The sequence below is a fragment of the Hippopotamus amphibius genome, chromosome 11 (assembly GCF_030028045.1).
Source record: "Hippopotamus amphibius kiboko isolate mHipAmp2 chromosome 11, mHipAmp2.hap2, whole genome shotgun sequence".
In the NCBI taxonomy this organism is placed as follows: domain Eukaryota; kingdom Metazoa; phylum Chordata; class Mammalia; order Artiodactyla; family Hippopotamidae; genus Hippopotamus; species Hippopotamus amphibius.
In genome coordinates this window covers 48,432,620-48,450,248 of record NC_080196.1, presented here as the reverse complement: position 1 = coordinate 48,450,248, position 17,629 = coordinate 48,432,620, and the positions used below count along the sequence as shown (strand labels likewise).

At 34.8% G+C, this 17,629-nt stretch overlaps 1 protein-coding gene across 1 annotated transcript in view; it reads right to left on the bottom strand.

Moving 5' to 3' along the window:
- KHDRBS2 (KH RNA binding domain containing, signal transduction associated 2) overlaps positions 1-17,629 on the bottom strand; it is a 642,723-nt gene that overhangs the window by 526,567 nt on the left and 98,527 nt on the right. The window contains exon 2 of the mRNA XM_057699271.1: positions 10,487-10,614. Coding sequence (XP_057555254.1) covers positions 10,487-10,614 — 128 coding nt within the window. The remainder of the gene's footprint in view (positions 1-10,486; positions 10,615-17,629) is intronic.

Genomic DNA, 17,629 nt, shown 5'->3' with positions numbered 1-17,629 from the left:
AAATTTCCATGGTCATAGATGAATAAAAGTAGAACCATGACTCACACTTAGGTCTATCTGGGTCAATATTCTATTATTTTCCCATTATATTATACTGTCTCTTCACAGCAATCTTTAGCATCTCAAGAAATTCTACATCTTCATATATCCATATAGATTTCTTTCCAGAAGCACAAAAACTCTACAGAGGAAGCCAGGCCTGAAAATTACCAGGATGCAAAAGCAACCATATAAATAAAAGTTTCTCTATTGAGAGGACATGACAGTAAGATAAACATTACCCTGATCCTACCCTCTGCACCTCTCAAGCCTACACCTCAAATAATACCCAAGCTCTCTTTCTCTTCTCTGCTATGTTTTTCAAATAATGGTCTAGCTTTTCTATACCCTAGCCTCCTTTTCATGCCTTAGCCTCTAAAATTTAACAAAATTTGTTAAAGATGATCTAACACAGTCCCAAAGCTTCTAGATTCATCCTAGTATAAAGCCACATTAGAACTGTTTAAATCTACTACAGGACTTCCTGAGACCAGTGAAAGCATCTTTTTAATTTTATATTTATGAGTCAAATACCATGTGACTACCATATAGATTCAACACACATAACCTGAGTGAGAATGAATTAACTAGAATTAATATTTAGAACAATCATGTGGAGGCCTTGTAGGCTCTTTTGTAAAAGGTCAAATAATGCTTAATATACTGCACTTACTAAAAATGGATAATTAAATAATAAAACGTGATATTCAGAAATGACTTGAAAGTAATTTGAGTTAACCTTTTAACTTCATCTTTATTAGAAAATTTGATAAGCAAAGTAACTGATTGTCTAGGCAACAGAACTGAGTAAAATTTTCATTGTAATTGTTTTCTTCTTGTACTTGGATTCTCTGCTAAGATTAGCACTGAGGCTGAGATAGAAAACAGTGATACAGGGGTCTCTTCCAGATGTCACTGGGACCACTGTGATGGGTCCCCTGAAAATTCTGTAAGAAGAGGCAAGAGAGAACAGGGAGATCCTTGTTATAGATCACTCTGCAGTAACTGCATTTCCTCCAGCAAGGGTATCTTAGAGAAGAAGCTGTGTAATTACTCTATAACCACTCAGCAAATATTTATTAACCACCTAACTGTGTATCAGGCATAGTTCTCGGTGACTGGGACACATGACTGATGGAGAAAGACAATGAAACCTGGCATTCTGCAGCTGACATTCTAGTGTGGAGAAACCATAAAGATAACAAATAAGAAAATTACCAAATACACTAGAAAGTGATACACGCTATGAAAAGAAGCTAGAGAAGGGTAAAGGGACTGTGAGTCCCTGGGTGGGGAGAGATGAAGGCATGTGTAGAAGCAGATCAGTTAGGAGGCCATCACAGTGGTCCAGGCAAGAGAAGACGGGGACCCAGGCCAGAGTAGTAGCAATGGAGGGGGGTGAGAGCTCTTTGACTCTCAATGTATTCTGAGGATAAAACTACTGGACAGGCTTGGCAGGTTGGATAGGATGTGTGGGAGAAAGAGAGGAGTCAAGGAGGACTCTACAGTTTCCGACCTGACCAAGTGAAAGGATGCTATTGCCAACAACTGAGACAGGTAGGCAAAACAGGTGAAGGACACGTGGGTTGAGGAGAATACCAACTGAAGCCGGGTTGTCTAGACACCCATGTGGTGATGTCAAGTAGGCAGCTCCATACGTAAGTCTTGGAGAGCGGTCCTGGCTGGCTTGTCAGCTGTATAAAGCCATTCCCACATAAAGTGATGCCCCAGAGGACCCAGGGAGTGTGAGTGCAGACAGAGCAGAGCACCGTGGACAATCCTAGGGACTCCAACATCATGAAGCTGTGTGAAAGGGCACAAAACAGGAGAGGAGACTGAGATGAGACATGGAGATAAAACTAACAGGAGATAAAAATAAATTATGGTGTCCACAAACCAAATGAAGACAATGTGTCAATGATACCTCAAGCAAGACCATAGTTCAAGTGTTTCAAGTGGGGTCTTTAGTGACACAGAAGGCAGAACCAGGACTAATAGCAACTTTCAGGGATAAAGATTATATTTCAATGAGAAAAAGAAATTGAACAGCAATATCTAATTATTAGATCCAACTGTTGTATAATGCAGTGAACTTTCTTTTTAATCACTAGAGATATTCGTAGACAGGCTGATGAGTATCACAGATATTGCAGAAATGATCCCTAAATTGACTAGAAGATTAGACCATAGAAACTATGAGGAACTCTCCAACTAACGAGTCTATCATTTCTGCCTTACTTAACACCAGAGGAGAAAGACATCTGCTTTTCCATCTGTGAACCTTTGCAATCTTAGCTGCCTGTGGCCAAAATTATCTCAGTGCCTCTACATATAAAATAAAGTGAATCACAACAATGGTTTAATGCAAAGAAGAGGGGCTCTGGTGCCAGCATACCTGAGCTTCAACTTTAACACTATCACTCACATACTATGTGGCTTTAGGAAAGTTCCCTATTTTTAAACCGTAGTCTCTTCAGAACTCACCCCATGTTCTTGAGGGAAGAAAACTGTTCACTGTGCTTTGCTGGGTATTTGATATATAGTGAGTACTCACAAAAACCTTAATTCTCTAAGTGTGAGGTCCCAGACCGAAGGACTGTTTTATGATGCTTTAGTTATTCCTCTAAACTTGAGTTTTGGGCTATACTCTTTGTTTAAACACAATATCTACTCATAACCCAGAAAAAGGAGTGTATGATTATTTTCATAAAAATCAGAGTCACTGGATAGGAATCCTGGTCAGTCGTTTCCTAATAATGTGGTTTTGGCACATGAGTGCCTCCGAAACTCAGTTTGCCTATAAAATGGGAAGGGTAGAATTACTAGGATTTTTGTGACAATTAAATGATTTAATACATGTAAAAACTATAAAGCGTCTGATATATAAAAAACATTCTATAATCTTTAGTTTTTATTATTCATTTATCTATAGGAAAAAGATTTTAGCTTAGATTTTTTTCTATGTTAAATGTTTTCAATTAGCTCAAACCATTTAAAAATATCTTTATTACTATGAAAATAACATGTTAGTATAACTAATTCAAACAGCACAAAAGAGCCTGCAATGAAAAAGGGCCTCCTCTCATATTCTTATTATCTATCACTATCTATCACCTTACATATATAAGTATACTTATTTAATACAAATATATCCCTTTTATGCTCAAGAGAAATAAACTAAAATTGTTTATACTTTCACTTAACAGCATACACCTGTGCAAATATACTAATTCTAAAATAAATTGCTAGATATCGAACTGATTCCAAAAGTCTGTGCTTCTGTGATTGTCATTAATTTTGCAAAATTGCTCCCTAAAATGGTTACATCTCCATGCTCTGAGCAGCAGTTTACAGAGTGTATTTTTCCCCCACACTCGAACACTGTTAGTATTGGTCATGATCAAACTTTTTTCATCAGCCTGCTAGAGAACAGAAGCACTTCAAATTCATCTTAACTTGATTTTTCTGACAAGTGAGGTTCAGGGTTTTTCTATTTGCTTTAAACAGCACAGGTGTGACAACTGTGCTGGTATCATTGGCTTCTTGTTCATTTAGAAAAAGTGGAACCATTACATGTAAATAAAATGAACTTTCTGTCATGTATTTCAAATATTTCTCAAATAACCATATCAGCTTAGCATTTTGATTGTGACTTTTTATTTTGGCAATCATTATCATTATTTTGGCTTATATAGAAGTTTTAGTTTCATGGTGTAAACTATTTTAATCATTTACTTATGGCTTCAAGTATTTTCTACTTTTCTTAGAAATACTTTCACCTCAAATAAACATTATAAAATAAATTTCCCATAATTTGTTCCAGTACTTTTTTTTTGCTTTGAATCTTACACCCAGTTGAGATTTATGCTGGTGCAAAAGATGGGTTAGGACTTAGTCTTTCTTTTCTTTTGCCCCAATGCCTCAGTTGTTATCTCTCTAATACTTAATGAAGAAATAATTTCTTCTCACTGATTTCCAAAATACACTTATAATGTCCATGTTCATTTCATGAGGTATGGAAAGTTGATGTTATCAAATGCTTGATTTGATCCTAAAATTCAGTAATTTTAAAAAATATTTTAAAGTACTAAACCAGTCTTGCATTTCTGTAATAAAACTACATTTGTGTATAATTTATTTTGCTTGTAATGTGCTACTGAAATTCATTTGGTAATATTTTCGTAACTATTTTTATTGCAGTAAAATATATACAACATAAAATTTACCATTTTAACTATTTTTAAATGTGGAATTCAGTGGCATTAAGTACATTCACAATATGCAACCATCACCACATCCACTTCCAGAACTTTTTCATTATCCTAAAGAGAAACTATATCTGTTAAACCATAACTCTCCATTCATCTCTCTCCAGTTCCTGGTAACCTCGATTCCACTTTTTGTGTCTATGAATTTGCCTGTTCTAAGCACCTTTCATAAGCGGAATCATACAATATTTGTCCTTTTGTGTCTGGCTTATTCTCCTTATTAACATGATGTTTTCAACATGCATCCATGTTGTAACATGTATCCAAATTTCATTGTTCTTTACGGCTGAATAATATGCCACTGTGTGTATATACCACATTTTTTTTTGGCTGTGCATCAGCTGAGAACATCTGAGTTATTTCTGTATTTTGGCAATTGTGAATAATGGTGTTATGAATACTGATACACAACATTTGGTAAGGTTTTTAAAGGTTCTGCATTGATATTCATAATTGAATTGTTGTAGGGTTTTATTTTTGTGATACAGTTGTGAAATCCAAATATTTTAAGAAAAGTACTTATAAAATGGAAGAAATCAAAACACGTTACACAAATTTAACAATTACTTAAATTTGAAAAAGTAAATAAAAGTCACCCACAATTTTTCTACATGAATCTAAATTTCTTTCAAAAAGTTGGTTGTAGTCAGGTCCTAACTTTGTATTATGAGTAATAATAATCCCTTATATAGATGTTTCTGGAGGTGGGGAGGGGATGCATTAATTTCTATTTCCTGTACCCTTTCCAGAGAAAGGTTTTTTTTCCTGCTAACCTCAAGGTATATTATATTGCTTGAATTTATATCAAATTCACTTGGTTCCATATGTCAATATGTCCTTCAAGGTCAGTAATAATATGAGAATCCATTCAACTGATAATGTAGTGCCTCTCGATTTTAATAAGGTCTGTCCATATAAAAACCCATTTCTACTGCAACAACAAAATAAACGGCAGAAGGGCCATCTATGCTCTAATGGGTATAGAGAAATGTACTGAAGGCTCACTGAATTAAACCAACAAATGAACAAACAAGCAAATAAAGAATGGCAAGATTATAGAAGGGATTTAAGGTAGAAGGTCTTTTCTCTCTCAAAGGACCCTTGAGTAATGATACATGTTCGGACACATTTCAAAAGGCACTAGCATCTTAATGGTCCATCTGAAGTAGTTTCCAGTTGATGGTGAGTATGAAATAAACTGGTGGAATGGAAACAGCAGGTTAAAACAGACTGAAGATCCCCTTGGAGATCTAGACCTAGAAATGAAGGCAAGATCATTTTGGGACATGTGAGCACACATTTTGTGAGGGTGTGCTGGATCCCTAAAAAGGATGGGGAGAGAAGTACATAAAATTCAGGATTAGGAACACCTGGTACCAAATGGAAAAATAGTATTTAAATACATCAGATGGGCATTAATAAAAAAATCACTGGAAAAGTATTAGACAGAATACCTCTGCAAATTTCTAAATTTTACTGGAAAACATTGTTATTTCAGGTGCTACTCTACCAAAGAGAATGCATTGTACAAGCACTTTGTAATTATTTTCTTTCTCGTAGAAAATGTGACACTTCTCCTCCGAGTATCATTATTTTCTCAATTGAGATTTAAATTCACAGGTGAGAGACTAGGAAACTGATATGAATGAAACTGAAATCACAAAGCCCATCAAATCCTCTTTTTCCATTTCCTTTAGAAAAATAAAAAGCAAGCAAGGTTATGCAGCAGTCTCTGTCTGGTAAAGATAAAACAAGCTTAAGATGTAAGCTACAGAGTAGCTTTTAGAAAATCACATTGCTTAGAAAAATAGAAAGGTGTTTCCAAGATTGTAAGTGGTGATTCTGGCTTTGAAATGTGGTCACAGTTTCCAGTTAGTAACCCTGGGTTTCTTTTAACCATTCTTACACAGTTCTGATAATTACTTACAAAGTTAGAAAAAAATAACAGTCATCAAGGGTTTGGGTATCGGTGTTCATCTTTCAAAGTACAGAGAAGGAAACAAGCTTTGTGGGAGGACATGCCAGGCTGCAGAGACTGCTTCCAACCAGGCACAGAAGGCAACCTCTCTCTGGGACCAAGCAGGTGAATACGAAATATAGAACAAGTGTGGTGGTTTTGAACACCACACTTTGGAACTTTAACCTGCATTAATCTACATAAGGAATTGATTTCAAAAGCAGCACAGGGGAACATAGCTGCGTTTGATCTTAAAAGGCGCTAAATTTGGGGGGCCGATGTATACTCCCAGCAATTTATTGCCTTAAAAAATTGGCATTAACTAGCGTTAAGAAATAAAAAGTGAGTCTTGGGGCAAATCTAATTGAAGAAAATGTCTGATGTATTTCAGAGGATTCTGAAGGCAACATCAATCAAAAAAGGTATTTTTAAAAGACACTGAGAGGCTGGATTGCCCAGGTGGACAAATAGGTATGGTAACAACAGGTAGGTCTCCAGCAGGTAGAGGCAGCAAAGCCCCATCCTTTGACACCCCTCACTGTGCCCATGCTTGTGATGGATATCCTTTTGCATCCTTCTGCATCAACGCCAATGCTGTGATGGGCACCCTTCTAGCAGAACAAAACAGAACACAGCATCCAACATTATGTGTATCTTAGTTTCTTAGGTCCTGTAAGGCACATGTTTGTTGAGGACCAAGAAATTTTGGCACTTTTTTTTCCTCACTCTTGCAAGGATGAATACTGTCTTCACTAATATCAAATGTAGGCCCCAAGCTACAGTTCTGTTCTTTTTCTGTATATGTAACCTCTTTGCATGTCAACACGAAATCATAATGCCGTCTTTGAAGACACTTTCAAGAGCAATTAAACTCAAGACACATATTTCCAACACTACAAACAACGCAATAAAGGAAGCCATGACCAAATCCACATGTGCAAAGTTTACAGACAAAAACAGTGAGTTACAACCACCACTTGCCTGACAGAGACTGTAAACTGATTCTGATTATAATATGCATAAGAGTTGGCAATATCCAAATTTGAAAAAAACAAATGTAATTTGGATTATAAAGTACCATGTGTGTGGATTTAGGGAGAAAGAGTTAATGTTAAAGGAGGTGAGTTTTTCACACTAATCTCAGGATTACAGAAGATCTTACTGACCACGCTGCCTCCTTAGAGACTTGACCATCAAGACACACTCGCTCTGATTCTAAAACATTTGCAAATGTAAACAATGGATACACAAGGTCCATTTATTTACTAATCTTGTTACAAACAAAAATGTTGAAAACAAGAAAAAACGTTCCTTAAAATAATTTAATACGGCTTTTTCCTCCAAATTAAGTGATTAACCACAAAACACTAGATAAATTATTCTTAATGTGTTTGAAAAACATTCTTACATTTTCTATAATTTAAAATCTTAAACATCTCTCAATTCCTTGAATTACTCAATTAAGTCAGCAAATTAACTTGAATGAGAGACTAACTGAAACAAAATCTATTCAAAAAAGGTCAAGTAGTAAAATCAGGATAAGGTCATTTCCTCAAAAATTCCCATAATTCCATATTGCTCTTTGTTGGATAGGACCATGTCATCACCCCATGGACTGGCAGTCCACACAGCACATATCAAGGGCAGGGGCAGCCCTGGGAGAAGACGTGGGAGGGAGGCCTTTCCTGGATGGACCCCTGAAGGTTGCAACACTTTTTATTTTAAAAGAGTAAACCTTGAACCCATACTGTTGTATCCTGCTCAACAGGTCACAGGATCACACCACACTACAAGTGCTATAGCTCACAAATGCACAGCAAATACGGCTCAAGTGTAGTGATTATAATTTTAACCCCACGGATATTTCAGTCAGCATGAGAGAATCACCATTTTTGAAATAAAACATCGTTTTCATAACATTGATTTTAATTTTACTGTTATTGTATAAAAACAAGCAAAAACAAAGGTCAACTTGATAGATGATTGTGTTTCTCAGTATTCTTTTTCTGTAAAAGGGCTCTAAGAGTTCTCTTATTTGTGGTAATTAGATGCATGAAATGCACATTCCTTCATAAATAAAGTGGTTTGGCATTATATTCATTATAATTATAAAATGGTATATTTTATATGGCATAAATTATTTGATAATATTCCACAAAACTATTAGTCATTAGCAGCTATTGTTTTTAAGTCTTTCACACTTCACATGAACATGTCATGCAAAATGTGAGCATTATTAGTCAAGTTAAAAATGTAATGGCTCACAAAAAATGAAGAATCTAAAATAACAGCAACCTCTCCAAGTATTCCATCTATAGCAAAGATATGTCTGTGAGCAATTCATAATTAGTTGTGAATTTTTTAATAAGAAAGCCATAATTAGTTATCACATCTGTAAAAGAGAAGTTTTATATATTCTATGATTTCCAAGATTAGTCTCAGCTTTAGCATTCTGTGATTCTAAAAATTCAAGGGGTTACAAGACTTTGCTATGGTTTATTTCAATAAGAAAAGGTGGTTTTATTGTTTAAAATCTTCCTATAAATTATGAAATTAAATCTCACAAAAATTAGACACCATAAAATATTCTTGTTTTCAGTATTCATCATTATGAATCAAGGTTAAACTACCGTAATATCCAGCATAACATCACTCACACTGTCACTTGGAGAGTTATCAGGACTTGAAACGCCAACACAACTTGGTCAGAGACACAGAGCTGCATTTTATTGAGAAGCAGATATTGCGTCTGTCACGAGCTTTCCCATATCCAGAGAATAGACAAGGATTATACCGAGGAAAAAGTATCAAGTTATATAATATTTAAATACATGATTTAAAGAAGGAATTTGTACTCCATCTAGTCTCTAATGGTTTAATTAACCAAGTTCCTTAAAAAAGACATATTTCTTAGTACTCCATCATATTTCTACCATATTTCATTACTATGTAAAACTTTTCATGTATATTTCTATGACAGCCAAATTCAATCCTTTAAAACATAATTGTAAAGTACACAATAAAATTTAAATATATGTCTATTGAATGTACCTATCTTGCAATAGTGTAAGTCTAGCTGAAAACAAACACAAAAACCAAAAACTTACATGCCCAAAAACCTCACCTGAAAGTTAAATTTTATGGTTTGATGTGCCGTAACAGTTTAAACTGCTTGAAATAATTATAAACACAACCTTCTACTTAATTATATTTACTAAAATTTATCATATCAGAAGACAATTGGTAAACTACAGCATTTATTTCTGTAATCATTATTATTAGGATAATTACATGGTCTTTGCTTCAGATACACTCTTCAGAAAGTTAATTACCAGCTTAAATTTTTGAGTTTCCTTTTTTTTGCTTAGGCAATTTACTTGAAAAAAAAAAAAAAAAAAGAAACTGTTTTCAACCATTGGAATTTATGACTATAAGTAACGAAACCATGCCATCTAATGCTCTATTTTATAATTGTGATTCTGGTGATAAAAATATAATATGATGACAAAATGTCTAGTGAAAAGGTATTTTCAAGAGAATAATATCATAATCATTGCATAAATGGGCCCTGAATATAGAAGACTACAGGTTAAAATCCAAGGGTCTATATGGACACCAAGTGAGGAAAGCGGGGTGGGGGTGGTGGTAATTGTTGGAGGTGGGATGAATTGGGAGATTGGGATTGCCATATATACATTACTAATAAGAAAAAAATATCAAATTGTACACTTTAAAAAATACAATTAAAAAAATAAAGTTTATAACAAAAGTCAAAAAAAAAAAAAAATCCAAGGGTCTAATAAAGACTATATTGCCTTCTTAGATATAATAATCCTCTTCTGTTTGGCTAATGCAGTATATTGACAGTAGCACTAATTCTACTCCCATTTATAATAAGAATATGCATTTTAACATGAACCAGAATATTATTGAGGGATTTTGCATACGTGGACAAATTGTCAAACTATTTCCATGTTAAATAAATGATTAAAATATCTAGTTATGCTTCCCACAGTCACAGAATAAAAATGCTACAGCCATCAGTTAAAAATTATTGTACTTTCAAAGAGTTTTCCTTCTCCTATGTCAGTATCATATATTTATATATATTAATAAAATTAAGCTTTACACATTTATTTCATGAAGGGCAATGAATAATATATCATCTTATTTTTATCAATTTTTTCCTAATTCTATGAGAACAAAGCATATATTGCAGTACCTTTGGATACTGTTTGACAGGAATCAATACCCTTTCTGAGAGCTTTATGTTTTTGTTGCTGATGACATCAAGGTATTTCTTTTCTTCATCTTCCTTTTTTCCATCAGCACCTTGAAATTTTTCAATTTCTGAAAGAAATTCACAAGGAAAACATTAAATGAAATAAGAAGTAATATAAATATGCTGATTGCTTTTATCACTCCCCTTCTTAAATAAGATTTTGAAAAATCTTGATAAAAGGACTGAAAAAGCACCTTGTTAAAGCTATGCTATTGTACTGTCTGTACAATGATCTCTGACAACTAAAATTAAAAAGCAACAATTGAAGATATGACTGTTTTCTGTGAAACAAAGGATGCATTTAATTAACTCTTAACATCTTCAAACAAAACCTGAGAAAGAATATACCCATTAACTATTTAAAACACCTCAACAAACATAAATTTCCCAGGAGCAATGAATGGAACAAATATATTTTAAGGTTAAATGTTTTATTTTTACTAAGAATTGTTCCTAAGAAAAAATAATTGAAAATAGAAATCATCCATTATTTAAAACAGGGTAGTAGAGGTAAAGAGTATGCTATTTTATATACTAACAAGCTGAAATGCAATTAAAATGGGGGTCACAGAAAAGTCATATAAAGGATTAAATCTGTTAAATGCTATCATTCATATTCATCACCATGAAATTACTACCTAGATGTTTAAGAGGAAATACTGATTTTCCCTTATGTTCCCAAAATGAATATTTTTAAGCAAATACACACTATTTATCTTTTCTTCTTTTTTAAAATTAATTTATTCCCCACAGAAATACAAAGGATAACAAGAGACTACTACAAGCAACTACATGCCAAAAAAATGAATAATCTGGAAGAACTGGACAGATTCTTAGAAAGGTACAATCTCCCAAGACTGAACCGGGAAGAATTAGAAAATATGAACATACCAATCACTATTACTGAAATTGAAACTGTGATTAAAAAAGCTCTTAACAAGCAAAAGTCCACAACCAGATGGCTTCACAGGTGAATTCTACCAAACATTTAGTGAAAAGTTAACACCTATCTTTTTGAACTCCTCCAAAAGATTGCAGAGGAAGGAACACTCCCAAGTTCCATCAACCAGATACCAAAACCAAAGATACCACAAAAAAAAGAAAATAATATGGCAACATCATTGATTAACATAGACACAACATTCCTCAACAAAATACTAGCAATCCAAATCCAACAACACATTAAAAGGATCATACACCATGATCAAGTGGGACTTAATCTAGGGATGCAAGGATTCTTCAATATATGCAAATGAATCAATGTGATACACTATATTAACAAATTGAAGAATAAAAACTATATGATCATCTCAATAGATGCAGAAAAAGCTTTTGACAAAATTCAAGACACATTTATGATAAAAACTCTCTAGAAAGTGGGCATAGAGGGAACATACCTCAACATAATAAAGGCCATATATGACAAGCCGATAGCCAATATCATTCTAAATGGTGAAAAGCTGAAAGCATTTTTACCAGGATCAGGAAGAAGACAAGGATGTCCACTCTCATCACTTTTATTCAACATAGGTTTGGAAGTCCTACCCACGCCAATCAGAGAAGAAAAACAAATAAAAGGAATCCAAATTGGAAAAGAAGAAATAAAAATGTCACTGTTTTCAGATAACATGATACATAGAAAATCCCAAAGATGCTACCAGAAAACTGCTAGAGCTCGTCAATGAATTTGTAAAGTTGCAGGATACAAAATTAATACACTGACATCTGTTGCATTTTTATACACTAGCAACAAAAGATCAGAAAGACAAATTCAGGAAACAATAATATTTACCTTTGCATCAAAAAGAATACAATACCTAGGAATAAATCTACCTAAGGAGACAAAAGACCTGTACTCCAAAAACTATAAGACACTGATGAAATAAATCAAAGATGACACAAACAGATGGAAAGATATACTATGTTCTTGGATTGGAAGAATCAATATTCTCAAAATGACTATACTACCCAAGCAATCTACAGATTCAATGCAATCCCTATCAAATTACTAAAGGCATTTTTCACAGAACTACAACACACAAAAAAATCTTAAAATTTGTATGGGAGACACAAAATATCCCAAATAGCCAAAACAAATTTTGAGAAAGAAAATGGAGCTGGAGTAATCAAAAGCTCATCATCAAAACCGGATGGTACTGGCACAAAAACAGAAATATAGATCAATGGAACAGGATAGAAACCCCAGAAGTAAACCCACATTATTCATGGCCAATTAATCTAGGACAAAGGAGGCAAGACTATAAAATAAAGGAAAGACAGGTTTTTAAATAAATGGTGCTGGGAAGACTAGGCAGCGACATTAAAAAAAAAATGAAATTAGATCACTCTTTAATGCCTTACACAAAAATAAACTCAAAGTGGATTAAAGACCTAAATGTGAGACCAGATACTATAAAACTTTAAGAAGAAAACATAGGCAGAACACTCTTTGACATAAGTTGCAACAATATCTTTTTCAATCCATCTTCCAGAGTAATGGAAATAAAAACAATAAACAAATGGGCATAATTAAACTCAAAAGCTTTTGTGCAGCAAAGGAAACCATAAACAAAATGTAAAGACAATATATGGAATGGGAGAAAATATCTGCAAATGATGCAACCAACAAGGGATTAGTCTCCAAAATTTACAAACAGCTCACATGGCTCAATATCAAATAACAAACAACCTAATCAAAAAATGGGCAGAAGACCTAAATAGAGATTTTTCCAAAGAAGACATACAAATGGCCAAGAGGTACATGAAAAGATGCTCAACACTGTACTATCAATTATCATACTATATGCTCAATATCGTACTATCACTTATCATACTAAGTAAAGTAAGTCGAACAAAGAAAAATATCATATGATATCATTTATATGCAGAATCTAAAAAAATGATACAAGTGAACTTATTTACAAAACAGAAACAGAGTCACAGACTTAGAGAAAGAACTTATGGCTACCAGGGAGGAAGGGTCAGGTGGAGGGATAGATTGGGAGTTTCGGGTTGACACGTATACACTGCTATATTTAAAATAGATAATAGGGACCTCCCTGGCGATGCAGTGGTTAGGATTCCTCCCGCTAATGCAGGGGACATAGGTTCGATCCCTGGTCAGAAAAGATCCCACATGCCACGGAGCAACCAAGCCCATGTGCCAAAACTACTGAGACTGGACTGTAGAGCCCGAGAACCACGACTATTGAGCCCATGCACTGCAACTACTGAAGCCTGTGTGCCTAGAGCCTGTGCCCCACAACAAGAGAAGCCACTGCCATGAGAAGCCCATGCATTGCAACAAAGAGCAGCCCCACTCACCACAACTAGAGAAAGCCTGCATTCAGCAACAAGGACCCAATGCAGCCAAAAAATAAATAAATAAAACTTTAAAAACAAAATAAATAAAATAAAATAGATAACCAACAAAGATCTACTGCATAATGGCAGAGAACTCTGCTTGGTATTTTGTAATAACCTAAATAGAAGAATTTCAAAAAGAATAGATATATGTATATGTATAACTGAATCACTTTGCTGTATACCTGAAAATAACATAGCACTGTTAATCAACTATGCTCCACTATAAAATAAATATTTAAAATAATAAAATAATTAAAAAAATAAAAGTAAAGCAATTTTTTAAAATTTAAAAAATAAATAAATAATATTTATTTATTCCACAAAGAATTTTGAACCTCTACTATGGGTACCACAAACAGAACAAAAACAAGAAATTGTCTCTGCTGAATCTATGTTCTGGCAAGGAAAATGAACAATTAGAAAATAAATGTATGTGCACGTGCATATTTATGTGTCAGGGTAAAGAATGAATAAAATAAAGCTACTAAGAATATAAATGACAGTAGAGTCGAGGAGCAGGGCTGTAACTTTAGATTTATAAGGTCATGTTGAACACAGTGGAGAATGATGAGAAAGACTAAGCCAAGAGAAGCTCAAGAAGTCAGGTTTTACAGACTGATGGAGAAGAGCTTGACTTACCTCTAGAATAGCAGAAAGCAAGAAGGCCTGAGTGTTTGAAGAACAGTGAATGTAGAGAAGAGCCTTTCTAGGAGGTTAAAGGACAGATCACGAAGAGCATGTACGACAGGTGACATTTTCTCCTTTTTAGTGTGAATGTACTGAAAAGCCACTGGGTGGTTTTGGTGAGGAAGCAGCCAACCTCGATTTGTATTCATAAAGATAACACCAGGTGTAATACACAAATCAATCACAGCAGTAGCAAGCAGACAAGAAGAACCGTTTGGGTTTGTAATGAAATAGTGACAAAAATGCCTGAATAAGAGTCACTTCACGCATTTCACTATGTATAATGTGTTCAGAAATCTCAAAAAATTAATTTCCTTTATATCTTTTATGTATTTGATGGTTATGATTACCATGAAATCACCTGTAAATATGTTTTCCCTCCTTGCTCTTGGCCAAATGTACGATTTTAAAGGACTACCTAAATTAAAATATGAATGTGACAGTTTTTTCTAGTTCTGCTAGAGATGGAACAAGAATATTCTGCTTCTACCATGTTCTTGGATTGGAAGAATCAACATTGTGAAAATGACTGTACTACCCAAAACAATTTACAGATGCAACACAATCCCTATCAAACTACCAATGGCATTTTTCACAAAACTAGAACAAGAAATCTTAGGATTTGTATAGAAACGCAAAAGATCCTGAATAGCCAAAGCAATCTCGAGAAGGAAAGACGGAGTTGGTGGAATCAGGCTTCCTGACTTCAAACTATACTACAAGGCCACAGTGATCAAGATAGTACGGTACTGGCACAAAAACAGAAATGTAGATTAGTGGAACACAATAGAGAGCCCAGAGGTAAACCCAAGCACATATGGGCACCTTATCTTTGACAAAGGAGGCACGAATATACAATGGAAAAAAGACAGCCTCTTCAGTAAGTGGTGCTGGGAACATTGGACAGCAACATATAAAAGAATGAAATTAGAACACTTCCTAACACCATACACAAAAATAAATTCAAAATGGATTAAAGACCTAAATGTAAGGCCAGACACTCTAAAACTCCTAGAGGAAAACACAGGCAGGACACTCTATGACATACATCAAAGCAAGATCCTTTCTGACCCACCTCCTAGAATCATGGAAATAAAATCAAGAATAAACAAATGGGACCCAGTGAAACTTAAAAGTTTTTTGCACAGTGAAAGAAACCATAAACAGGACAAGAAGACAACCCTCAGAATGGGAGAAAATACTTGCCAACAAAGCAATGGACAAAGGATTAATCTCCAAAATATAGAAGCAGCTCATGCAGCTTAATACCAAAAAAGCAAATAACCCAATCCACAAATGGGCGGAAGACCTAAAAAGACATTTCTCCAAAGAAGACATGCAGATGGCCAACAAACACATGAAAAGATGCTCAACATCACTCATCATTAGAGAAATGCAAGTCAAAGCCACAATGAGGTATCACCTCACACCAATCAGAATGGCCATCATGAAAACATCTAGAAACAATAAATGTTGGAGAGGGTGTGGAGAAAAGGGAACCCTCCTGCACTGTTGGTGGAATGTAAATTAGTACAGCCACTATGGAAAACAGTGTGGAGATTCCTTAAAAAACTAAAAATGGAACTACCATATGAGCCAGTAATCCCACTCCTGGGCATATACCCAGAGAAAACCACAATCCAAAAAGAAACATGTACCATAATATTCATTGCAGCACTATTGACAATAGCCAGGACATGGAAGCAACCTAAATGTCCATCAACTGATGAATGGATAAAGAAGATGTGGCACATATATACAATGAAATATTACTCAACCATAAAAAGGAATGAAATGGAGTTATTTGTAATGAGGTGGATAGACCCAGAGTCTGTCATATAGAACAAAGTAAGCCAGAAAGAGAAAAACAAATACTCTATGCTAACTCATATATATGGTATCTAAAAGAAAAACAAAAAAAATGGTACTGATGAACCCAGTGACAGGGCAAGAATAAGGATGCAGATGTAGAGAATGCACTGGAGGACATTAGGCTGGGGAGGGCGGGGGGTGAAGGGGAAGCTGGGGCGAAGTGAGAGAGTAGCATAGACATATATACACTACCAACTGTAAAATACATAGCTAATGGGAAGTTGCTGTATAACAAAAGGAGATCAACTCAATGATGGGTGATGCCTTAGAGGGCCAGGACAGGGAGGGTGGGAGGGAGTCATGGGAGGGAGGGTATATGGGGATATATGTGTAAATACAGCTGATTGACTTTGGTGTACCTCAAAAGCTGGTACAAGAGTGTAAAGCAATTACATTCCAATAAAGAGTTTAAAAAAAAAGATACTCAGCATCGCTAATTATTAGAGACATGCAAATCAAAACTACATTGAGGTATCACTTCACACTGGTCAGGGAGACCATCATCAAAAAATCTACAAACCATAAATGCTGGAGAGGGTTTGGAGAAAAGGAAACCCTCTTGCACTGTTGGTTGGAATATATTTTGATATGGCCACTGTGGAGAACAGTATGGAGGTTCCTTAAAAAACTTAAAATAGAGCTACCACATGATTCAGCAATCCCACTCGTCAGCATATATCTGGAGCAAAGCATGGTTTGAAATGATACATGCACCCCAATGTTCATTGTAACACTGTTTACAATAACCAAAACATGGAAGCAACCTAAATGTCCATCAACAGATGAAGGGATAAAGAAGATGTGATACATTTACATCTTATGAAATATTACTCAGTTGTAAAAAGTAATGAAATTGGGACATTTGTAGATACATTGATGGATGTAGAGACTGCCAGAGTGCAGTGAGTCAGAAAGAGAAAATAAATATTGTATATTAACATATAGATGTGGAATCTAGAAAAATGGTACAGATGAACTTATTTGCAAAGCAGCAATAGAGACACAGATGTAGAGAAGAAATGTATGGACACCAAAGGGAGAAAGAGGGGGTGGGATGAATTGGGAGATTAGGATTAACATATATACACTACTATGTATAAAATAGATAAGTAATGAGAACCTACTGTGTAGCACAGGGAACTCTACTCAGTGCTCTGT